The following is a 25,488-nucleotide window of genomic DNA, read 5'->3' on the forward strand; positions in this document are numbered from 1 at the left end:
ATTTTCTGGAGGAGAGGATCAGTTCTCCCAGGTTTTTTGCAGGATAAACCTAAGCACTGTGTAAGACAGCTCATCTATGTCTGATGCAGTCTTGACAGGAGGGCGTGCTAACAATGAGCAAGAGAGATTTGGGATGATTAGGGCTGCTGATAAAGAAAACATCCACTACATGCCCTGCATCTCCTTACAGAGTATTAATGTGCTGCTCTGAAGCAAAACTCCCAAATGGACCTGAGTGTTTGTCTTGGCTGACGCTCATAAACTGATTCAAGACTAGTTACTTCAAAGAGACAGACAGTCTAAAAGTAACACTGTTGAGCCAAGGCCTTTTGCTGCTTTATTTTTCTAATTTTATAAATTCTCCAGCCAGTCTGGTGAGCTATTTTCCAGTTCCTGCATGGAGCAAGCTGCTGCTACTTTGTGCTTCCTCCAGAGAAAACTACTAAAAGGAATGAGAGGTGCTTTGCTCTCTGGGGTGCTCACAGCTACCACTGTCCTAGCTTCTTAAAGAAGAAATCCCCACAAGCACCAGTCCATGAAGGACCAGCTGCTCTACAAAACCTGCCTAGGCTTTATCTTTTCAACTCAAAGACAACAACTTAAAATTCTATTCATATGAAGCTGCACCATCTGTCAACGTACGTGCTAGTATGGGGATGGATATTCCTTCAGGAATTTCAGATTTTTCCAGCTTCCTGGAATGGGCTGTTTTACTGATGAACCGCATCTACTTTTTCTTTCAGGAAACATTTCACCTATCCTCTTATTAGCTGGGGCAGGACTAGTAATCCGAGAGCTATGAATTTTCTACTGCTGTCCCTGTCATCTCAAAGTAGGCAAGACATATCAGTGGAATGACTCCCGTGCATAAAGTAAAACAAATGTTCATATATTTTGTCAAATCCAGGTCTGTGTGTGGAAAAGAAATCTTGGTGATTTCCTCTGTAGAATTATGACTATCAGAAAGACTACAGATCACAAGCCTATTCCATTTACCAGACACTGTCAGCACCTTTCTTCCCTGGGTGTTTATGGATGTTACTTGTAAAGCAGCCTGTAACAACGCCATCTGTCCTGCCTCAGATAGTTAGTTCAGTCCCTCATTTATCACTGCTACTCTACTCTGAATTCTTGCCATTCTTTAATGTCATTTTCATGTAGCAGAGTTCAGACTTCTGTGCACTGTTTCAAACAAGTTTCACATTCAGTACAAGGCATACAATCCCATGTGATCCCAGGAAGAGCTATGACCCTCTGAGTAGTGGAAGTCACAAGTGTCGCCCATGGTTATTTCTTAGTCTCCATTTACTGACGGATCTACGTGTCTTTAGTGTTTCTGTCTCCCCTGATGTATTTGCCCTTCTTTATTCCTCTTTAAGCTCCTCTCAGTCAGCATTTATCATGCATTTGACGCACTGATACCTCTTCTCAAAACTGCAAAATGACTCATCTGGTTTTGTTCCCTTTTTACTACTCCATTTCTAGTACATTTAGGCCTATAAACAGATCTTTGAGCAGTCTCTCCTAAAGTCATACTGGCTGCTTCATACTACTTGCATTCTTCTTTCTCACCATAACCACAATCTGTCATTCCTTGGTCAGGACAGAGGCTTCAGGATTTTCACAAACAACTGAAATTTATATCCAATCTATCCCCTTGCACTACAGAAACAAGGTTGGTTGATTTTGGAAATCTAATGCTTTTGATACTTCTTCATTCTAGTACCTTTAGAAATACCCATATAGCTTAGGATGCTGCCCTGGCATCATTCATCACAGTGGTTTACGTCTCCGGCTTATACAGAGAAAGCAAAGACAAGACATTCTGCACTGATACAAAAATGTCAGGAAAACTGGTTACAATTGAGTGGTCTTTTGCCCAGCACTGAAAAATACTTCAGGTCCATCCAACAGACATAGGAATCATATTTAGTTAAAATCACATGATCTGGGATGAAGTATGGTGGTATAAATTAGCAGTTCAGGTTGTGTAAATGTATACGTGAGCCCATGGTGCAGGCAGCTGCCTCCCTCTCATGGAGTTTGGCCACACAATTCTGGTTGTCAAATGGCTCTTATTTTCCAGATTTTCTCTGCTGGTTTTGGCAGGTTCTTAACCTAAGTAGTCATCTAATTGTTTCCTCTCCTCAGCTTCAGTATTACCCTTTCTGTTTTGGAGGGAAAGCATCTAGACATGGAGCATTTGCTGACTGAGTCATCTACCCAGTGCAATAGGAAGGGCAGTCTCCAACCACCACCCTGCCTTTGGCTGGAACAAGTGTTTTAAAAGGCAAAAGAAGGGGTGAGAAAGCTAATATGTTTCAGGGTCTGTGGGTGGGGAAAAATATACCTCATTCAACAAAAAGGAAGAGTGATCTCTGCTTGATGTTGGGTAAGAAATAGTGAGCATGGAGAGAACTAGGAATAGTCAGGTAAGAGAGTGTATGAACTGAAGAAAGTGAGAGAAGTAAACAAAAAGAAAGGGGGGAAAAGAGAGAGAAACCAAACCTGGAGGGGAGGAAAAGCCATATACAGATAATGGAGAGTGCCAAGAGACAGAATATCCTTAAAAGCAGAAAGAAAAATTAACTGAAGACCCTGAAAGAGGAAATTATTAATAAAATGGAGAAATGAATGATTGGACAAAAATGATGCAAGGAAAAGAAAAACAAAAACAGGGCTGAAAGGAAAAGTAAACATGGAAAGGGATTTTTAGAAAGCTAAAAACTGAATTAAAACCAATAACATTTAAGCTAACGAACATCTTTTTGTGCTTCTACATTTTATTGAAGTTCTCTGGCAGACATCCTGGGTCTTTATGATCAAACACATCAGTATCTCAGCCACAGAGCCTCCCTGTGTACGGTCTCATCAGAATAATTTGCAATAAAAGTTGTGTGCAATGTATTTCCCTACTTCTGTGGATTAATCTCAGCCCCATTGCAAAATGCATCAGCATGTTACCCCAGAAATGCTTTCCTTTTTCACCCCCAATTTTTTTCTGGGTGAAGTCTGAACGTATTGTATATTCCTCTGGATCTTCTGTACAGTCAGTAGCCCAGCTGGAATTAATTTCAGCTGCTCCAACAAGCCCAGAAGCCATATAACCAGAAATCCCTGACATCTTTGTAGTGCATGACCAGACACTGCACTGTATGTGTGCGGTCAATCCAAGGCTGTCAAGGAACTGCTGAATCAGGCTCAAGGGTTTTGGAAATAAACTAGAAAAGGGAAAAATCTTAACCCCTCATTAATCACTCCTCTGCTTTCTCTTTACTGTGATTACCTGTCTGCCAGGAGTTTCATGCATTTTGCATAGCATACATGTCATGTGGAGATTTGACCATATGGTCTTTCATATCCACAGGTCTGGGAGGAAGAATGAGCCTCTTTTCTAAGCCCTTTCTGCAAAAGTAGATACTAAAAGTACTGTATCAGAGCAGCATGTTTAGATGACTTTGATGTGAAGAAATACTTGGGATAATAATTCGGGATATAGATGATCAGGTCATCCCAATCCTTTATACCTAACAATGGGTTGGAACAGAGGGTCATCAGGTAGACTTGCTCCTGGATGCTGCTTGTTTGACAGAATTTTTATCTGCCCAGATGTCCAGGAGAAAGAAGAGAAAAGAGGGGTTAAGAAAGTAACTGGGCCTCTTGCAGCACAGTCGGTGCCACAACACTCTCACAGCAGCTCAGCATTGAGACTTTCTCACAGAACATGGAAGGGCATCCCACCAGCCAAGGGCCAAAGCAGCTGCTTTTGTTATTCCAGGCCTTAAATCAAAACTACTCAGGAGTCTGTGCTGCCAACATATTACAAGGAAGTGGTACTGAAAGAAAGAACTACATCCTGGTGTTTTAGAGTGCTGGCCCATCAAGTTAAACAGTATACCTGATGTAACCATAGATCCTCAGACAACAAATTCTCCAGTTAGTACAGAAAAATAAAATCTGCAACAGAACATTAGGAATGAGGTTGATTTAGCAACAATTTCCACAAATGAGGAGTCAGCAAGCAAATAACTGCCTTCTCTCTCATGTGAAAGTACAGGGAATCCTCTTTGATACTTCTGGATTTCACTGAGTTCCTCACCAGTTCCTGAGCATGCCTGGGAGGGGAAGTCTGACCATTCCTGACACTTTGAAGGAGAAGAAGGGAGTGCCAGACTAAAGTTTTTCTATTGTGCATATGCTTATATTCTGAGATGACGTAGGTGTGACTCCACCTAAACAAGTCATGCAGTGTGAAAAACATTTGGTAGATGAATGTAACAGAAGAAACTAGACAAATGATGAGAAATGGAATCTCACAGTAAATCCTAGTTCATACCTCTGGTGGAATCTGGGTCAGGAAGCATCAAAGTCTTCCTTCTGAACACTGGCTGACATCCTGTACGAAGTATACTGGTCTCTTTCCCATGTCCTTGTTGAAAATGTATGTTGCGGAAGGGCGTCAGCAGAGTTGATCGCAACTGGTTTCTTTGTTGGTGCCCCCAAAGAAGAGGCCAAGAATGAAAGGAGTATACAGACAAACTTCCCTCTTCATATAAAAAAACTTGTCCTTTCATGTTGTGGTGGAAGCAATTGGTGAGGGACAAAAAGGCTGTTTGATCTGCTGCTTCCCATGTTATATTTGTTGTTTAAATGCAGGATGTTTTCCTTCCTGGAGGACAAGGCCAGCAATTTTCTGCACACAAATAGATCTTCTAATTACTATATAAAGTGTGTGAAATTTCTAACATTGATCAGCCAGAGCTATGCAACCCTCCAGCTTTCTGGAGGATCAACGGAGAATTCAGTAGGCAGGAAAAACTGTTAAAGCAGCTGTATAAGAGCTTCAATGAGAGAAGACCTTTTCCTTCACAGCAAATGTACCCAGAGAATTTGCATATTGCTGCAACATTGTGACAGATTTCTTTTCAGTCTGGCACTTGGGGGTTTTAATGTCATTATAAATGATCAAAAATAATGATATAACTGCACAATGCAACAGTGTGGGAAGTACTGTATTAGCTATTACACTTAATTATTTAATACAGAAAATTATTCACACAGTGTTAAAAGCCCAGTGGGACGGTGAACTGGGGTCTCATTCACAACAGCATCGACAGCGTCAGCAGCAGCATGTAAAGGGAACAGTTCCAGGGAAAAGTGACTTGCTCTCACTCTCAGAAGAAAAATCCTCTATCACTTCATGTGAGGTTCATTTAAAGGGTCAAAAGTTCTCACAGATGTGAGTCTTCTCTTCATGTAAGAATGATACCAGATAACAGACTGTGATACAGCCCCTGTTAGGAACTGTTTATCATGTTAGGAAATTACATTTCCAGTGCCAAATGGTCACCTGGCTGAGGTCTAAGAGAGTTGATTTCTCTTCTCTTCTCTGTCGCACATCTGGCTTTTGTAGGACCTTGGAAACTTTAGTTTTCTACATTTCTGCTTCCCCAAGTGTAAAATGAGAGTAACAATCCTCTTTTGGAAAGTTATGATTGATGGACTGCATGAAAGTAAGCACTATTTTATTAACTACTCTAATCCATATAAAATCAAGCCTTTTCTGAAAATGGAGATAACTTACAAAAAAAGAAACTATTCAAAAACCTATGCTTGTACCTACCTGCCTGTCTCTAGAAGATTGTGCCTTTCTTCCAGTGTGAATATCCACTATCCACACAGCAACCATGTCAGAGCAGTCCATAGCCTTTTCCCATGGTGCATATGGAGACAGGGAAGCTATTCCAAGTCCAGACCCATATTCAGAATTCCTCATCACCCATGACTTGCCACTGTCTCATCTTCCCACAACAGTAAGTGGCTCTTCACTCTGAAAGATGTGTCCTTCTGTTCTTACAGGTTGAGTTTTATTTCTTTTGACTCATTCTTCCCTAGGCTGCAATGTCATTCCAACTTCAGAAGACAGACTATCTTAAACAGCAAAGCCCATCCTTATGCTCTTTTCATAGGACCGTTTTGTCTTGCTGGTTTGGTTTATTGCCTTCAAGAGTTACTTGTTAGCTCTCATCAAGACCTGTTTTTTCTAGACCTTGCAAAGTCTTTGAGCATTTACAGCTTCTTCCTAATGGAATTTGACAGCAAAATTCTCACGGAATGCATTTTGTGATAAATGATCTGTTCAGTCACAGCAAGCCATCACATTCACTTTTCAGTCTCTCCAGTAAGACTGGTGTTGATTTTGTCTCTCTTTGCTGAGAACAAGTCTGGCTTCTGACTGTAGGGCAGTAATTGTTAAATGATTGCAATGTAGTTACTGTTCATGAGGAAAAGGGCCCAACTCCTCACAGGGTATCACTGTGCCACAATATACCTGTAGGAAAGTCAAGAATGTTTATCTTTTTTTTCTAGGTGGACAGAATCTATAAGAGAGCTTTCTGTTACTCTGCTTCCATTTTCATGCACTTATATCAAGGAGGCCTTAGGCATTGCTGTTCTGAGGCATTACTCACCCTCCCTTCAAAGGCAACTAAGAGCAATCCAGGCCAAAAATGACATCAGGGTCAGCTAGTTGAATCATCCAGTTTCAGCATGTTTTACTGTTATAATTTCCCCAGGCCTTCTCAGCATGTTGCATTGAAATACAATCCTTGCTGCCTCTGAGAGATGCTTCTACAACAAATGCTTCCATATTGCCTTTGCCATGCTTCTTTCCCAGCCTTTGGAGGACCTGGGACCATAACATTGCACTTCAAGCCTTCCACATGGCTGAGTGCTTGTGGACTACTAGCCACTTTACAGTAAATGAAGTATGGAGAGATGTAAGATAACTGTACCACCACGTAGGTGGGCATGGAGGGGCTCATGGGATCATCCAGAAAATACAATTCTGGTGGAATGAACTGGGTTGCAAGATCTGGAAATGGGAATTCTCAGTTCACAGAACAGGTATGATAAAGACTTTTCTAGGCATGTCCCCGCAGTGTTGTCAATTATCAGTAGGTGTGGAGAGCGTAAAAAAAGGGTCTGTTGTGACACAAGAGATTATATAGTTCCAGCCTCTGTAAATGTTTAAGTTTGCCAAATGGTGGCTTGGGGACCTTGGTTCAGGCAGTGAGTTTTTTTCTTTTTTTCCTGTGATGGAGATATTTGTCCACTAAAAGCACAGGTGAGACCCGTAGTTTGCTTTAGGACCTACAGGCTCTCAAACAGTAATCAGAAGGTGGCCACTTTTAACCAGTAACAAGCTACCCCAGTTTTATGCCAGTGACCTAGAAATAAACATTTGGGGTCTTCTTCCAGATCACAGAACCATTCAAGTCCTCCAACCCCTTTGTTTCTGTTAAGCAGTGTGTCCAGTGTGTCCAGGCAGGCCCTCAGACCCCAAGGGACACCTGTCTGCTTTCACCAGCATCCTCATTGTGAGAGAGAGCATGAAACAGAGTGAGAGAGGATAAAGGAAAACATCAAAGTTATTGAGCACCTATCTTGGTCTACAAGTTGGTCTTGTTTTCTTATGAATAAGCAGAGAGAGACAGGAGGTTTCTTCAGAACCAAACAGACCTTTGGAATAGTCTGGGGAGCTGAAAAGCTCCTCTCCTCACTCCCTGTCTGCGGAAAGATTTGATGGAGTACAGGGGGGACTTGTGCAATTCCCTGCAGCGGTGACTCATTACAGCGACTGGTAGGTGAACTGCAGGGAGTCTGTGTCTCAGAATTAATCCATCAATGGAGGAGAGCTGATAGATAGTATGCAAATAGATGCTGTTTTCCTGCAGCCTGTCAGGAGCTGCAAGCAGCTGCATCCTCCACTTTATTCTTTCTCTATTAGGTTCTGCGAATTTCCCTGATTGCTGTTATGGCTAAATGGTATCTTAGCATAACAGAATTTGCATCTGACACAAATCTCCGTTTGGTGTCAGGAGCTATTGTAGCTTTGTAAGATTGTTCAGGATACATGCAAATCTGCTGTGAGAAGGTATGCCAAGAGTCACGGTACTGTGTAAATGTCATTTGATTCGATACTGTTTTCCAATGAAACTGTCCCTTTTGCAAAAATACTTTCAGGGAAAGCCTCTTTTAATGAAGTCTCAGAACTGACTCTCACAGCTCCAATAGCCTTCAGCATTTTCAGAAGCAAATTCACATACTAAGCAACCACTAACCAAACTAGCAGTTCATCTCATTTTGCAAATCCCCAGCAAAGTCTGCTTTAGTGCCCTTTACAATCAGCAGGAAATTTTTGCTAAGAAATCACACTGAATATCAGGGTATCAGCCCCTTTCTCTCCTTTCTATACACTCTTTCCAGCTGAGTAAGATTGATGCTTCTTTTTTGTTGTTTTAACATGCAGGTTTATTTCAGATAAGTGGTAGCAAGGTTCTCCTGTAGTTTGCTTTCCTTTTAGGCTGTGTAGTTATCTACACAGCTTCATTTAGGCTTCATTTCTCCTCCTCAATGCTTCATTTCTATATTCATACATACCTACATGCATGCATGCATGCATGTCTTTCCCTTTTTTCCTATGACCTTGCAGCATCTTCTTCCACTGGGGACCATATGACCTACATTCAGATCCCACCCAGTGAATAGCCTTGACCCTTGCTGTGCTCTTCATCTTTAAAGGCTTTTCTCTCAGATGGTTTTTTTAATTTTTGCCAGCCACCTCATAAGAGACAGAAATGAAAACCTGGGACTAAGCAGATAAATAACTGCACATCAATTAACACACAAGTGACCCTGCAGCTCCCATAGGGCTGGATGCTCAAAACCCAGCTGGTACCATGACTCAACAGCACCCTTCCCCTGAGGATTTCTGTGCTTCAGTGTAGACGCATAGCTCTCTGGCCACCACACATTCTTATTTTGGACCCCAGGTGACTCTGAGCTCAGACCTTCAGATAGACTCCAGTGGGCAATTTTCCCTGCTGTTAATAAGGCTTCTTAGATACTGCATTTAGGATCTCATATTCACAAAAAGTAAAAGAAATTGTCTCCAGGGATTTCAATGGCTCCATGAGTACCAAAACAAACCCCAGCTTCTTTAATAGCTAATCTCAGCAACTAGGAAACCTAAAAATGATTGGCATACTCATTCTGAAATGCTACAATGTCTGCTCCCCTCGCACAAATGAGATTCCATTCCAGTCAGCTACTGCATATTTATGCTCAGCCTTTCATTAACTTATTGATCATGTGATGATACACTATCCTTTGCTACCTTTGGGGAAATAAAAAAATGGGGAAAAACATGCTCTAATGGTGGGGCTATTTCGTGCTTCCTGAATATTCAGTCCAATCCTCCTGGTCTCTTTCTGTTCTCCTTTCTTCCCAAAAGCTTCATGGATCTCCAAAGACATCCCACAAGAGAGGGTGACTACCATTCCCCAGTGAGCCCCTGAGGCTGCCATTATGTGACATGTAATTATACAGCTAAATCAGGGTCAAGCGTCTCCCTTTAAGGGTAAAATATGGTATTACACTCTAAATTCCTGTACTGCAAAAACAAACAATGCCATCAATTCGTTTCCAGTCAGACCTCCACCCTCTTGGGAAAAGTATACAGAACTTTCTGGTGGGAAAGTAGTTTGGAAATACAACCTCTTTATTAAAGTGAAAGCTCTTCCTTCATTCAGCTTGTCTTTCATTAGCCACCCTGGTACACTCCAGTGAGGAATGTGGCTTGAAGAGGTACTTTGAGGTCGCAAGAGACAAGTCCCCAAGGGGTGTAGTTCACTCTCGATATGTACTCATAACTCCTGACAAGATTATGAGGTCTGATCCAAAGCTGAGTAACCACATGGCCGTTTGTAGGTAAATGTCTCTAAGAGGGTGGCTTTTTAAGGAAGGATTCCATTCCCTTGCACACAAATGAAGCATCTATGTTCTCTGTTTTCTTTGAGCTCTCTTACTGTGAATAATATCTTTCTATTTTTCACACTTCTGTTTGAAACACAGAGGGAGCAGGTGAGGAGGAAAGGAAGGTTTTTAAATTCATGTGTTTCCTTAATTCAACACTGGCATATTTTATGTGGGGTTGAGTAAAACTGCATTCATATCCATGATTCCTCTCTATCACTCATCTAAGAGGTACAGGAGGAAGAGAAGAGCTCTCTGAGTCCACCTTACAGCCACGCAATAACATACCACGGTCATGCTCTTTCTGTGATACCAGAGCAGAGCAGCCCATGACTTTCAAGCAAGCAGCTGGCTGATGAGACTCAGCAGAGCATTCTGGGAGAAAGAGTTCGCAGTGTAAATCTGGAGCAACTCCACAGAAGTTAGCAGAGTGACTCCAGATATGCTGTGGTGTCACAAAGGTCCGAAGCAGCTATTTATGATAGCAATGAAAAAGGGACCTTTTCTTTCCAGGCCTGAGTCTCTCCTGAGATGTGCCAGCTGTGTCAGTGCAGTGTGATTGCTTCCAGTGAGGTTACATTACTGCAGCTGGGAGCAAAATTTAATTCACTGGCTTCAGTGGTCATCTGAGGACAAGATTTGATGCTGTTTGTCACCTGGGTTTTGTACCAAGAGCAAATTCTGTTTTACCAGCAGCAATGGCTATTGGGCTCTATGTCTGGAGTTGCTCAGTAAAAAGAAATTGTGAATTTGTGAATTTGGTTACACCAAAAACATTCTTTCAGTATGATGCCAATCATAGTAAACATAACCACCTATCCATCAGCACAGATTTAAAAACAGATAGTCATCATTTTCATGGGCAAAACCTGAACAACATGTTTTGGATCTTCACCCTTGCAGCTGCCCAAAAGCAGACTCTGTTTTTTTGGAGCTGTTTGGGTTCCTGCTGAATTCCTTAATAGTTCCTAAACTATGCAATTTGAGAAGGAAATAGAAGATAGCCATGCTATTGAATGCATGTATTCATTTGGTATGTGAGCAGTGCCATTGCCTTCAGCAGGACTGTGCACATGAACAGGGGCAGGAGGATTGGGTCTGTTGTCTTCTACTCCATTCTCTTTGATCCTGCAAGTGTACTCTCTGCCAAGGTCGCATCAGGCTGCAAAGGCACTTTTTGCAACTCTGTATGATCTGTGTCTGTCCTTTATTTATTCAAAATGCGTTTGCCTCTACAATTTAATCTGCTGTTCTCTCCCTCCCCTTCCTCTTGGTGAAGTCTAATTACAGTTTTATTCCAGGTCCATCTGGTTGCTAACGATGCTGGACATCACTGCTGAATTCATTCTAATATTTGTTGTGTATTTTCTAGGCTGGACGCTGAATAATAATATTCTCTGAATTTGCTTTTGCTCCTGTTTCCTTCCTCCCTGTTGTAGCTAATTGCATAGTAATGTTAGCCATGGGATGATTACTCCTCCCAGTGTAGATCTGCTAAGAGTTGCCTATTTCAGGTGGCAGAATAAAGGGGGTTTTTTTCTGGTTTTGAGGGGAAGATTTCAAAGTCCACTCTGCCAGCCCCCTTCACTGGTGTGGAACCAGCTGGGCAGTGGCTTTCTCTGCTTCATCTTCCCCCCCCCCCATTTTTCCTGCCCCACACATAACGCAGTTTATAACTGTGAGTCTCAAAGAATCCTGGAGGCAGTGTTTCAGTGTTTAGAAAGACACTTTCTGCCAGTGCCTGCTCCGTGTGATGATTGAACCCACAGTAATTTTGGGTTCCTAAGCCTGGCTTCTGCAGTGCCAGTGCTGGGATTTTTAATTTTTTTTTCTTTTCTCCTTTTTGCTTTCTGCAACGCTGCCTGGGAACACAGGCTCACACTTTACCCATGACCTGACTCTCTAGCTAAGAATAGCAGTCGCAGTGCAACTTGGGTTCAGTCTCACTGGAGACATGCTACAGCTGGGAAACAGGCAGGTCAGATTAGCCCCATGCTCACAAAACCAAACACATAAAAGGAGTATGGAGGATTTTGTATGTTTGCCTCCTTTTAGGACTGCAGAACAAGGGGAAGAGGTTGGCACAGGTGTTCAGTGAGCCAAGATAGGGTTTTTTTGCTCGTGACATTGGCTTGGACAGGAAGTTTACATACAGAAGCTCACCTCCTGGGCTGAACAGGATCTTTTCCAAAAGGGTCCAGTACCCTTACGGCCCATCCAGCCAAAAAACATGCAGGATGGGGATGGCAAGCAGTGCTGATTAGCATCTCCTGAGCCCTGCTTAGAACAATGAGATGTTTGAGATAGCCCCTGAAGTAATTCTGCACAGCAAAGTGAAGGTATGGGTTTAGCACACGTTAGCAGATGTGCCATAGCTTGTCCTAGACAGCTGATGTTGCAGTGATGCTGTGGCACTGTCTTTAGCATGAGTGAGCAACAGGTCTCACTCTGAGCACATGCTAAAGCCGACTTTGCTCTCGTTCTTACCCCTTCCTGGTGGGATGCGCCAGCACACACTACATTCACACCTTCATTTTGTGGTGCAGATGTGCTTTCAGAGTAACAAAAATACCAGTCCTACTCTGTATGTAGTTTTAAGACAGGAGCTAAAGCATTAGCAATAGAAACTGTTAGGCTATTCACTGTTGTAATACTCATGGTGGCTGGGTAAAAATAAAGGTGACACCCAGTGAGGTTTAAATAGCACATCCCCAGCTCGACAGTGCCCTCTGCTCCATCGTGACGTGGCAGCCGGCTGTTCCCAGCGCCAGCACAGAGCGTTACATCTGGAACATGGACTGGTGGATTGATATGCACACTGGCAGAAGGGAAGCTGTTTTTTAGAGAACCGTATGACGCCATTCCTGTATCCTTCCCCCAGCCAAATCTAAGCCAAATGGGGAAGGGTGCTGTGTTGCTAGGAATCGGAGATGTCTGGAGGAGCTGGTCCTGCAAGCCCTACTCCTGTGAGCAGCCACGCTCAAAGCGCTCTATGTGGCTTCCCTTCACCCCCGTCCCAGAGTCGGAGGAGAGGGGTGGCTGCCCTGGGATCGCATTAGCTGGATAGGGGCTGCTCACATAAGTCGGGGATCCCAGGACTGGGCTACAGCTTGAGGCGCAACAAGTAGACTTAAGAGGAAAACTCCTTGAGGTATCAGGGCAGTAATTCTAATGGTAATTTTGAACTGTTTTTGTCTGTCTAACATTCCTTTTTAATCCCCATCCTGCCTGCCCCTTCCTTATGTAGGGTTACTTTAGTGATCCTTGGAATGTTTTTGACTTCCTCATCGTAATTGGCAGCATTATAGACGTCATTCTCAGTGAAACTAATGTGAGTATTACTCTACCCTCCCCAGGATACCACCACCTCCTCCTCCTCTGCTGTTCCTTCTCTCTTTCTCTCTTTCTTTCTCTCTCTTTTTTTTTCTGGTTTTTTTCCCTCTAGTCATGCTTTTCTTGAACTTGCCGTCGTCCTTCTCCTTCTCCCAGGGAAAAAAAAAGGAGGGGGGGAAATGCCTCCTTCTTTTTCACTTGTCATAGCTCGCCCCAAGGCTGTGACTGGTGAAAGCGCACAGAGTTTGGGGTGTGTGTGCTTTTTTTCCCTCCAAAAGGTAGACATGCTTGAGTGTAACTTTCTGACTAACCAGGCTTTTGTTAATACCCTCCATCATGTGAAACGTTACAGAGGTTTGAGCAACCAATACTGTAGAGTGGTAAGAGACTATTTAATATGCCCACGTAACCTCTTTCTTTTCTTATTTTTTTCCTCTTCTCTCCCTCTTTCATGCTTTGTTTTGTTTTGGTTTGGTTTTTTATTTTATTTTTTTTATTTTTTACTTTTTTCCCTCTTTTCTCCCTTTCCCTCTCTCTCTCCCTCCTCTCTCTCTCTCTCATTCTTTCTTTCTCTTCCTTTCTCTCTCTCTCTCTCTTTCCTTGGCTTCCCTGCCACATGCAGCACTATTTCTGTGATGCATGGAATACATTTGACGCCTTGATTGTTGTGGGTAGCATTGTTGATATAGCAATCACCGAGGTGAACGTAAGTAGCTGGCGTCTGTCCATGATCGTGCCTGCTCTAACATTCATTTGTCTTTCCCGGGTTCTTTTTTTTTTTCTCCCCCTTCCTCCTTTCTTTTGAGTTTGTTTTCAGAGGTTTTTGTTTAGTTTTGAAGCTCTTTTTTTGTTTGTTTGTTTGTTTCCTTTTTATTCTGTTTTAATTTTTGGAACGACTTAAAGGACTTTTTGACTGTTGCATCATTTTCTTCCTTTCATAATCCGCCTGGCATGAATTAAACTGTATAGCAGGAAAAGTGATGGGAAACGTGGAGTGTAAGTGAAAAAGCTATTTGTGCCATGGGAAGCTGCTAGAATAGTCCCAGGCCAGCACTTCGGTCTACCCAGTGTTATGCTTTGCTTCCCATGGCAGTTCAATACTCTCCACCCCACAGAGATCTAAAGGTCAGTTCTTTCGAGGTGGAACTGCAGGAACCAAACCAGGAATCCTCCCTGTGCCTCCTCACCCAGGCTTCCTCCAAAAGAAATAAAGACCAAATCATCTCTGTTTAGAGGAACCTGCTCCTAATGTTCAGTTTCTCATTTGAAAAAAGGTAGATAAAATAAACACAAAACAGAAAGCCCAAAGAAAAACAAAGCACCAGAGTTGCAACCCAGTTTTTTGGGTTTGCAACCCAGTTTGCTCCATCTCACAGATTCGACCAGCACAACTGACACTGATTGGGCCCACTGGTGCCCATCTCAGCAGACAGGTGAAGGACTGAATGAGCCACGGAGACTGAAATGAGCAGCTGGTGTTCAAGGAATAAATCACATCAGGCAACCTTTTTCCTCTCTTTTTTTGGAGGTGGATGGATATAGAATTACAGAATAAATAGACAAAGGACAGGCAGGAAGCACACAGATTCCCAAAAGAAAGACTACAAAGGACCCACTGGGTTTATGAGCACGGACAAGAACTGCACTGCAAAATCCAGCTTAGTGAGGCCAGGAAAGTAGAAAGATTGAAAGAAAATTGCTGTAAATATGTTAATGAAGAGCAAATCAATCATGAATTTGCAAAACGACATGGCTGTTGAATAAACATTCCAGCTTGGAATTGTTGTGTACTGTAGAGGCAATCTATCGCAAGCAGAAAAGTGACAGCATAGTTTTCACTCAGTGCTGTGTTTAGGGAAAAATGTAGGAAACATTTTGAAAAAAATCAAAATGTCTTCCTTTGAACTTTCCAAGCAAAATGTTTTCATATCTTGGTTCTAGTTTAATTTCTCTTCAACTTCATTTTTTTAAATTCTGAAACAGGGACATTTATCCAAGTTGTAATAGATTTACAATAATTAAAATGTTTTATTTGACACTAGTCTATTTTCTTTGTCTTTTGAGAGAATGGAAAATAGTTTCTAACTGAAAATGAACTTTTATTTTACATCTCTTAAATGTCCTACTTTCTGGACACAAAAAATTGTTTGCAACATTTCCCCCAGAATGTTGTAAACAATTTTGGTTACCCTTTTACTAGAGAGATATTAGGGTTGGGCTGACTTTGTAGAGGGAAGTTACAATGATCAGCAGGCTGAAGTTGTTAATTTTGAAGAATGAAATGAAAGCCTTTTTTATGCCACACTTGCCACAAGAAAACTAAATGGGGAACCTGGCAACAGCCTTCAGATTGTGGAAAAGTTCAATTCCTACCCATAGAGGCAGAACTCTACATGGTAATAGAGGAAATAAGTACAGTTAACTGGAGATTAATTATTCTAAACATCAACAAGACTTTCTTGACTGATGTATTTGAATCCATACAAAAATCTTCCAAGCAGAAAGGAGGGAAATCCTTGTGTTTTAATAAATAAATGGAGGTCTATCATAGTCAGAAACCCTGTACTGGAGGGAAAATCTAATGGATCCTTTTGAGGAAATTCACAGTAATTTCCTATAAATTAAATAACTTTTTACATCATGGTTTAGGACACTTTGATATACATCTCATTAAACTTTAGTCATCTGAGAGGAAGACAGATAGTTACCCAGGCTTCCTCTTAGAGTTAGTGGAGAGAAATGCACCCCTCCCCAGGCCAACTGGTGCCTCCCTGTACATGTCTATAACAGGGAAATGAATTGCTTTTAGGAGGTGCCCATCCAGTGACTGGAGAGTGTCTAGGGTTGTTAGGTTTGTCTAGACACCCAGATCTCGGATGCTAAATTTAAGCAGGATAAATCACATTCGTTCTCAGCATGTTGTTGAGAAGGTCACGCTGCTGCTAATTGTGCTGTGTTCAGATGTTCAGTCTCCAGGGCTATCCATACTGGCGTGCTTAATTACCACTGACAAGGCTCTCTCTCTTTTCCATTCCCTGTCTAAATTCAAGTTTGTGTCAGCCAAGGCCCAGAATCCAGTTTTTGGTTGCAGAAGTCTATGAAAAGTGAGGGTGTGCCTCTGTCCGAACAGCCATCACCTGTCTTAGTTGAGGAGGCAGCAGGAGTGGCCCTGACTCTTTTAGTTAGGGTTATAAACAGCATTTCATGATGGTCCCTCTGTTTCCTCTAAAGAATCCTTTCCTTCTATACAGTTTTTACAGATTTCTGCACACGTTTTTTTGTTACCTGGCATGTTTAAATCTTCTCTTTTTATCTAGGCAAGTCTTTTGCTACTAGTTTCTAATGTTTGTTACTAAATACTTGCACAATCTTTTGATGCACTGATAAATGAGCAGCAGCTATGGATGGAGTTTGTTCTGAAATGTTCTGAAATCCCTTTGCACTTGTAACCCTTATTGAATAAGAGAATATTTTGTATGTTGGTTTGTCCTGTCGGATTCCCTTCCTGCTAGCAGCACTTGATATGTTACATCTGTAGCAGATGGGCTTTGGAAGTAGCAGCCCATCTTGGACGGACAGTTGTCACCTTCCCAAGCAGTGTGAGGCAGTTTATCAGATACAATTCTCCCCTTCTCCTCAGGAGCTTGTTGCTTTCTTGCTGTTTGTGGGTTTGAGCAAATCCTGCCTTGTGTTTCTGTACACTGTCTTGTCTTGTTCCAAGAGACCTGGAGTCTGAAAAAGAAAGAAAAAATAAACCCTAAAATACCAATAAACTCACTAATTGGAGATGTTTAGCCTGGTCAGGTGCAGGTAAGATGTTTCTGCCCAGCTCTTTAGAAGCTGAAGAACGTTTGTGGTAGGGTCTTGGAAGGTGCTGCTCTTGGAGCTATGGGACAGTTTTCATTGTGGTCAGTTAGGGAAGATGGAGAAACCTGGAACAGGTCAGTTTGACATGTGGCCATAGACATGTAAGGCTGAAATCTCTGTGAGGTTCACCAGATGTGTGCACTCAGGGGAAGCACACCCAGCAGGTGCTGAGCTGCGATAGCTGTAGTTGCAGTGGGAACCCTGACTGACAAGCTCCACAGTGTGCGTGTAGGCATGCGCTTGCATCTATTTGTGCAGTTCCCCATGCTCTGTTTTTTCCTTTTGACAATTATTTTTGTCTCTTGAAAAGGAATTTCCCAGACCAAAACCTTCGTTAAGATATATGTGAGTGTGCATGGGTGGGTCTTTGTGTGTGCACTCCATTGGTTGTCGTTTATGTTCTTGAATGTGTTCGGATGCCTGTGTATGGGCTACAAATCCATGGGAGCGTGTACAGACATGAATCCGTGTGGAGGGGAAAGAGAGTGTGTATGCAAGCATACGTATTTCGTACATATTTGTGTTATGAATGGTTGTTGATGGAGACACATGGGTTGTTGTGTATGTATCTGAGTCTATTAACATGTTTTCTGAGCCAACGTGGCTATCTTACTGTGCAAGTTTGTTCTGCTTACGGGTGGGTGTTTATATCTGAGAGTTTCCTGTATGCAGGCATGTTCATCTGCATGCCTGTGGGTGAGCGTACACTTGCATGTCAAGCTCAGCATATTTTTGTTAGCATGGCTGTGCATTCAAAAATAGTGAGAAGGCATGTACTCATGAGGTAGGCCCCCAGGTTGCCTTCAGCATTTCTGAGTCCTTTAGGAAGCCTCCACTTAAAACACCTCCCTGGTGTGGAGATATGTCAGGTGAGAAGTCCAACTGCCTCACGTTAGGCCCACTTGCTTACTGCAACTTGGGAACATCTCCCACGTCCCCCCAACCAGCTCCAGAGACACACGGAGATGCATCTCACGCAACTGAGTAAGTGCAAAGGGCACAGGGCAGGCTAAAATCTGATGGGTTTGAAAACTTCAGAGAGTGGCACAGTTTCTGCCAAATTCACTTTTAAATTGCCTTACTTTCAAGCTGCGTTTTCAGAGCTTTGCTTCTCAGTAAGTGTTACACAACTAACTTCCTAGCCACAAAATGAAGATTTTTTCCGAAAGTTTATGGAAATATTCAGTGATTCTATTTTGGGCCGCTTTTAAGCCACTTCTTAAGTAACTAAAGAGGGAGAGGAAGACTTTTTAATCTGCTATTAAAGAAAAGACTTTCCGAGGCAGAGACCACATCTACCATGTGTCAACTCTCTTTAAGTGCTAAGACCAAGAATTACTTTTGGGGAATAAGATGAAAGATGATGTAATATACAGGTCCTGGGAGGTAGAGCCTGTGGATTGTATTCCTTGGACTTTTACTAGTTCCCTATACCTCAGTCTCCCCATCAGTAAATTGGAGATTGTTATTATTCCCTATGTTAAGAAAGCATTGTTATTAGTGTTTACAAAACACTTTAAGTTCCTTAGAAGAAAATATTAAGGTGGTAAAAATTATTACTATCTATGATAATAATAATAGGAAAGAAAATGTTATAGGACTTGAATAAAAGCCAGCAAATTTGGGATATATCATCCTAGAAGTAGCCCCAGGCACAGGCTTGCATTTCCTTCCTTTCCACATCAGCAGACACAGCCTGGAGTTGAGTGCTGTGAAGCTGACTGACAGCCTGCTGTCCCTCCTCCAGGCAAAGAAAGTTGCTCATTACTATCTGTTGTGCTGTATCAAAGGGGGAAATCAAGTTCCATTTGTGCTCTGTGCTACGGTGCCCAAAGTGATGAAAGAAAAACAGTCAGACCCTGAGTCACTGGGAAAGCTGCTAATGTAATGTCCTTCCTCTCAGTCAGAGAGAAAAGCCAACACCTCTCTGGTCCAGAGGGTCCTTTTTCCTTCACCCTTTCCCCTGCCGGTGTCAGACCAAAGATTCGCTGTGGCTGAGTCTTTGTTTGCCACCAAAGCAATGCTCACAGCAGCATCCACTGAGCTGGATGAGTCCCTGTGGCCAGCCGAGAGGTTGGCCCATCCAGCTGCAGTGGGCAGTTCACGGCGTGCAGATGTGTGAGAGTTATGGAGGCATGTTCGGGTGGGAGCATGTGTGTCTCCAGAACACTGGCGTAGGTACAGTGGGGGTGTCGTGTGTTTGATTCTGTCTGTCTTGAAAGGATGTCGGGGAGGGAGGGTTTGTGCCTACCTGTGAGCCTGCCGCCGAAGGCTTCTGCCAGTTCCTCTGAGCGTGTCTGCATGTGCGGGTACCTCTGTGTCCATCAACTGTGTCTGGGAGTGCATGAGGATGACTGAACAAAACCATCTGGACTGGTATCCATCCCACCTGTTCTACTCAGTGACCATACGTGCATGTCTGAGTGTGCCTGTGAACACTGCAGGAGGTACAGAGGAGGAGGAGGAGGTACCCGTGACAGGTACGCAATGCGATACAGCAGATGTGACGAGCCAGGGGGGTGCGCATGGATACAAGATGAGAACTATCAGGGATAGGGAATTGGTGACTTGCGGGCTTTTGTGAAATCATGGAATATTTCCCTGTGTAAGTTGCCCTCCTGTTGTAGCAGTACACATTTTCCTAAAAGCGAGCATTGTGACTGGTCTGAGGGTTGATGGAAATGGTGGCCTTTTTAATGGGAGAGGTGACAGGAGGAGAAAACAGGAATGTACAGTGTTGTGTGTGACCTGATCCATGGTGGCATCTGGAAGACATAGGACCTGGGTGCTGCAGGAAGTAGCACCCCTATGAAGAAGGTTAGAGAAACCCAAAACCCATCTTGCCGTACTCCTTCCCCTAGAAAATGTTGGTCAGGTCTGTTGTGCCCAGGCCTGCTGAGTAGTGGTTTGGCGTTTGTCTATCAGGTATCCAGGAGGGCCAAGTATTTTATATCTTGCACTTCTGAAAAGTTTTCCAAATTCTGGTAGGAAGTCAGCAGAGGGTTGCAGCTTGGTTGATTCCTGAGTAGGGGTGCAGTAAGGCCAGAGAGATACCAAAGCATTCAGCTCCCAAGAATGCTTGGAGAGCTGTGCAGTGATTTCTCCTTTAGTCTTTTTTATTTCTGAGGTAAAGCAGCTCAGGCTTAAACCAGGCACATGGGGCCTTTCCTTATAGTCATCTTGCTTTTGGTGTCAAGAGGCTTCATATGATTTGTCATGGGCTCCTGCTCCCATTTTTTGGAATATCTGACAGCTTATACCCAAGTCTCCCTCTCACCTTCTCCTGTACTTCTCCCTTTTAACCCACCCCCTGCCTTTCTTCCTTTTCTCCCTTGCTTTCCTCTCCCTCGTCTCCAGCCACACTAAACCTCACAAGTTCATTTTCACCCTCAATCAATGTGTCTGAAGGCAGAGAACCAGTGGCTTAAATCCTGCAGTCCTTATTCAGGCAGACCTGCCCCAGGGCATTTTGTCTGCGCAAGGACTGGAGCAGTCAGCCCCTGCGACACAGTCCTATACACACACCCCCCCACAATGGGAGCAAGGATCGGTGGAAGGACGACATACATCTAGCCTGCACCTCAGTTGGGACTGGCATTCATCTCTGTCGCTGCGTCTGTCTGTCTGTCTTTCTGTCTCTGCCTGTCTGGTTCTCTCCGCTTCCATGCCCTTTGCTGCTCAGATTTTGGCCGTCAGCTGCCACTGGACACAAATCTTTGCATTTCCTAGAACTTGCAAGTTCATTTACCCAAACTTTCCGGAAGGGGCAGAAAACATCTCCCTCCCTCTCTCCTTCTCTCTCTCTCTCTTTCTCAAATGCCGTCTGGGTAGCAGAGGCCTCCAAATTCCGTAGCAAAGGGCTGGAGAAGCACAGTGGCTTCTTTTGACATCTTGTGTTGTCATACCCTTACTGCTGCCATCCTAGAAGTTGTATGTAGTCCTGAGCTATCCCTGTGTGCGTGTATATGTATGTATATATGACTTGTTTTCTTTTTGGAAAAACTACTGATAAAATTGATGTGGGGGTGGATTTAGTTTGCCTTTTTTAATATCTGGTGGTGTTTTTATCGCTAGAATAATTCAGGTAACACACCACGGTGGCCCCAGCTTCTGTATGTAGGAAGCCACGTTGAAGCATGGTTGTGAGCTGTAGCAGTGGCAAATGCTAGTAAACAAGTACTTTATTTTGCCTTTGGTGACCATCAGGAGAGCTGCCTTCAACTCTTCCCCAAATTAGGCTTAGATCTATTTGAATTTGATCACCTCCCATGCTTAATCAACAATTTGAGAGCATGTTTTTCACCCTGTGTTGGTGAGAAAGAAGTATGGTAAGACTATCTGATCACAACCATGTTTGAACAGGATTATTTTGTTTTTATTTATGTATATTTTTGTCCTGAAGATGGGGCCTCTTTTTTTTCTCTTTTGGCTTAAAAATGTTGGTATTCTGAGTGCATTTCCAAAGTTCGTAATATGATTTGCCTATTGAAAGAGGTGATTTTGGTAACTGCACAACTTTTTCTGTAAGGAAGTCTATATGAAATATGGACAAACAGAAAAAAAATGTATGTATTTTTTGCAGAAAAAGGGGATAGTAAATGCAAATGACTTTTTCCTCAGTTTACCTGAGTTGAGCTGTTACTGATGACTAGCAATTTTAGCACCATAAGAAGAAAACATGTAGTTTCCATGGGGAAAATCACTTTGAAAGACTCTCCATAGTACCCATTTTTAAGGAAATACCTCAATATTGTGATTTCCACAAAACTACTTGTTATACTTGGCTTCTGACATTATTCCAGGTGCATGGAATAATCAGAACATATTTTAATGCAGGGGAGATTTAAGAGCAGCATAAAAATAAATTTGCCGTACTGGATAAATATAACCACACACATGCTAGTTAATTAAAATACGAGAAACTGAAGATAAAGAATCCAGGAGAACAAATTCTTAAAAGCTAATTGTAAAAGCAGTAAAAAGAAAGTTAGATAGCCCTATAGCTGTAAGACTTGATGCACAAACCTGTCTGGAGTCCTTCTGAGTGAAAATGTTTAGAGCTCTCTTTAAAATGGTGGGGCACAGCATCTCATTGACTGCACCAAGGAATGGATTGTGCTTCTAATTACTGCAGGCTTTCACATACCCAGAACCTCATTGGGTTTTAAGGCTTTTAGGGAAGGAGTCCTGATTTCTTATTTGACCATAAATTATTGTTACAGTAACAATAATAGCTAATAGTAGGACAACAGAGTACCACAGGCCTTGTCCTGTGTTGGTTCAATGGTAAAAGAAGTGTGCAGCAAGTACATTTCAGTACAAAGAGCTCTTTAAAAAGCTAGGTCCAGGTTTTCTGACCAGTATTTAACTTTTCTTGTCATTTTTCTATCACATCACTTTAAAAAAATGCTACAGTATTCTGGCATTAACATTTGTGATATAATACAGTTATATTTAATCTTCCTTTTAAAGCCAATATGTTTTTCCACAAAGCTAGTTAAAATGCTCAAAATAAAAAATAATTAAAAACATTAGAACCACCCAAAGCTGGTTATATATTTCATTGGCTTGCTAGCCAAGATAAATCATGCCTTTTGCCTAGCAAAAGTTTCTTTTAACTTTCCCTGAACTCTAGTAGAGATTGTACATTTATATGAGTCCACAGAAAATCTCTGATTCCTTAGAGCGTCTCTTAATATATTAATGTTAATTAACGATAGCTCCCCAAGCACCGTAAATTAGATGGTCAAAAAGGTGCCCAGGTGAGTTCTAATCCAGCTAGTTCTGTCATCTAAGGCAATTCCTTGAAGCAGGGAAAGATGTCCTCTGGCATTTAATTCTCCTTTTTCTAAGACCTACTTTGTTTAGAATGCCCAAGGAATTTTCCAGCGTCGCTGTTCTCCACACGCAGATTGCAGTAATAAAGGGTGCACAATCCCCTGTATTTCACTCATTCAGTTTTGCTGTAAAAACTTCTGTTCTTCATCCAAATTACAAGAGCTTTTAACATCGGTCTTCCAAGACCTCATTGTGTGCACCCTCTTACTGTTATGCATATTTAGAAATCTGCTAACTGGTTCCAGATTGCACTGACAGTTGCAATGAAAGCAATGAAGGTGACGGAAGAAGGGAAAACACACACAAGTATTTTACTTGTTTTCCTCTTTAACTTTCTCTTCTCCTCCATCTTCTTATCCGCGCTCACTTTCTCCAAATTTTGCTGAAATCTTGGGTAGCAGAGATCATGTCTCCCATTCCCAGGAGCACTAGGAGTAGTTTTCAGCAAGGCAGTAATTAGTTCCACTCTACCTACTGTACCAGTGATTTTTTGCTATCTGTCTTCAGCCAAGATACCATCAGTCCAGGGGAAAGGCTGTTCCCCATTGTGAAGGTTTTTGTGCCAGGCACTCGGCAGCAGTTCAGCATGGTGATGGGTACCATTTTGCAAACTCAAATGCACAGACTAACAGAAATTTTTGAGGTTCCCATTAAATAAAGACCTGATTGTGGTTTTTTTGCTGGTAGGCAAGAGAATGTGGCCTCCCAGCCAGATTTGTAATCAAAGGTAAACACATATAAACTAATTTTACCCTTTCTAATATAGTCAATATAGCACCCTGATTTAGCTCCTGCCCCGCTTCCTCTACCCTCACATGTACCAGCCAGGCGTGCATAAGGGTGGGGTTTTTTATTATTTCTCACTAGACAACTGTTTTTAAAATGGCTGTGCTCTTACCTTCCCTCACTGGTCTGTTCTTTGTGGAGACTGTCTGGCACAACATGCCAACAAAATGACTTCTGCTTCATATATCTTCCTAGACATCTGCTAAATGGGACCCATTCCCAGCTGCATCCAGATGACCTAGCTGTAGAGACTGAATTGCTGCTTATGGTCAGCTGACTGATAGCCAAAAATGTGGCTCTGGCTCTAATCGCTAGTAAAATTGACAATGTTGCAGAGTAATGGAACATCCCTGCTGGTCACATCCCAGTCATTCTCTCAAAATCTGCTTTTAAACTCGGAGATACCAGTCAGCAGTGCCGTCTGCTGAGCCTTGTCTGAGTGACTGGGAGAAAATCTGCTTCACCCAAAACCAGATCAAGTGACATCTTTTCCTAAGCTGAACAGACATGAAGGCAAAGATGCCTCAGCAGTAAAGAAACACTTGTTAATAGAAAGGCACTAAACCAAATTGATACTTAGAGCTAGGGATTTTGAGGCTCAACTGTTTGCCCAGACTTGAATATAGTATATCACACACAGTGAGCATTACATATCATCTACTATCCGTAAGACTTTTTTTAACCAAAGAATTCATCAAATCAATAATAATTTATTCTTGGAAAGAGGTGTAGAACAAAAATCTGTTGCTCAGTAGCTTTGTAACAGCTAGCTGCAGTCTCCATATGACCACCTCTAACATGCTCTGATAATGCCTGTGATTGGCATTTCCAATCCCAGAATGGCACTCAGGCTTTATTGTATCCCATATTAACATACAGAAATCCAGTATGACTCTGTAGGCTGTTTTCTTCTAGGAAACATTCTGTGTCAACATTAAACAACTTTCTAATTTAACAGGCAATGAAAAGACACAGCCTGGGAATTAAATACTAACTGCTACAAATCTCAAATTAAAATGGTCCATAAAAAACTCTCTCTTTGGGCTGCTGGTATTTCTGGCTATCCTCCCTTGAGCAGAGATTCATTACCCAAAAGTAACAGGGGCTGCTAGTTCACCTGTATCTACTGTTTCTTGCAATCCACAGTCCTGTTGCATTTGAACGAAGGTGGATGGGGTTTTCTCCTGTTTTCAATGGCATGTGCAGTTTCTTTCAGCACCTTCATCAAAGCATAAGATGGCTCATTCATCTTCACCCTGTCCCAGAGCCTTTGGGCTTGCCAAAGGAAGGATCCTGGCAACACTGCATGCAGAGGCTTTGAGCTGGTAGACTGCCTGCCTTCCTCCCTGGAAAAACCTGCTCACGATCTAGTCTCCATCTGGCTCCATTAGCCCCCAGAAGAGTTATCATGCTGAGGAATGGGTATTTTGCTGCAGACCACAGGCCTGCTTCTGACCTTAACACCACCACTGTAATTCCCCATAAATTATACAGGAGTGGCAAAGATGTTACTGAAACTTCCTTCCGGATTCACACGCTCCTGTCAACCACATCACAGTAAACCCTTCACACTGAGCTCCCAGCAAACCTCTTCACAGATGGAGCCCTACAAAGTCCAAAGGTCTCCAGCCTCCTTTCTGCTCTAGGCAGGTGAGGCTGCCCAGAGAAACCCCAGTAACACCAATACACAGAGGGCACCAAGTTTCAATCTGTTCTTTATTTTTCCTTCTTCCTTATCCTTTTCCCACACCATGGAATCCTATCAGATAATTAATAAGTAATTAATAAATACGTCTAGCAGTGCTCAAACGCTCAGTGCACTGAAGACAAGCACAGCCATGACAGAAG

The 25,488-nt window shown here is 42.5% G+C and overlaps 1 protein-coding gene across 50 annotated transcripts in view; it reads left to right on the plus strand.

Annotated features, from left to right (window-relative positions):
* Nucleotides 1-25,488, plus strand: part of CACNA1C (calcium voltage-gated channel subunit alpha1 C) — a 495,028-nt gene that overhangs the window by 422,504 nt on the left and 47,036 nt on the right. For 20 of the 50 annotated variants that reach the window (XM_072873331.1, XM_072873361.1, XM_072873386.1 and 17 more), the window contains 2 exons: nucleotides 13,064-13,147; nucleotides 13,772-13,855. The exons of 2 other annotated variants lie outside the window; for them this stretch is intronic. In XM_072873331.1, the coding sequence (XP_072729432.1) occupies nucleotides 13,064-13,147; nucleotides 13,772-13,855 (168 nt within the window). The remainder of the gene's footprint in view (nucleotides 1-13,063; nucleotides 13,148-13,771; nucleotides 13,856-25,488) is intronic. 28 more of the 50 variants (XM_072873426.1, XM_072873452.1, XM_072873501.1 and 25 more) reach the window with 2 other exon arrangements.

This window comes from Ciconia boyciana, chromosome 1 (assembly GCF_034638445.1).
Source record: "Ciconia boyciana chromosome 1, ASM3463844v1, whole genome shotgun sequence".
Classification (NCBI taxonomy): domain Eukaryota; kingdom Metazoa; phylum Chordata; class Aves; order Ciconiiformes; family Ciconiidae; genus Ciconia; species Ciconia boyciana.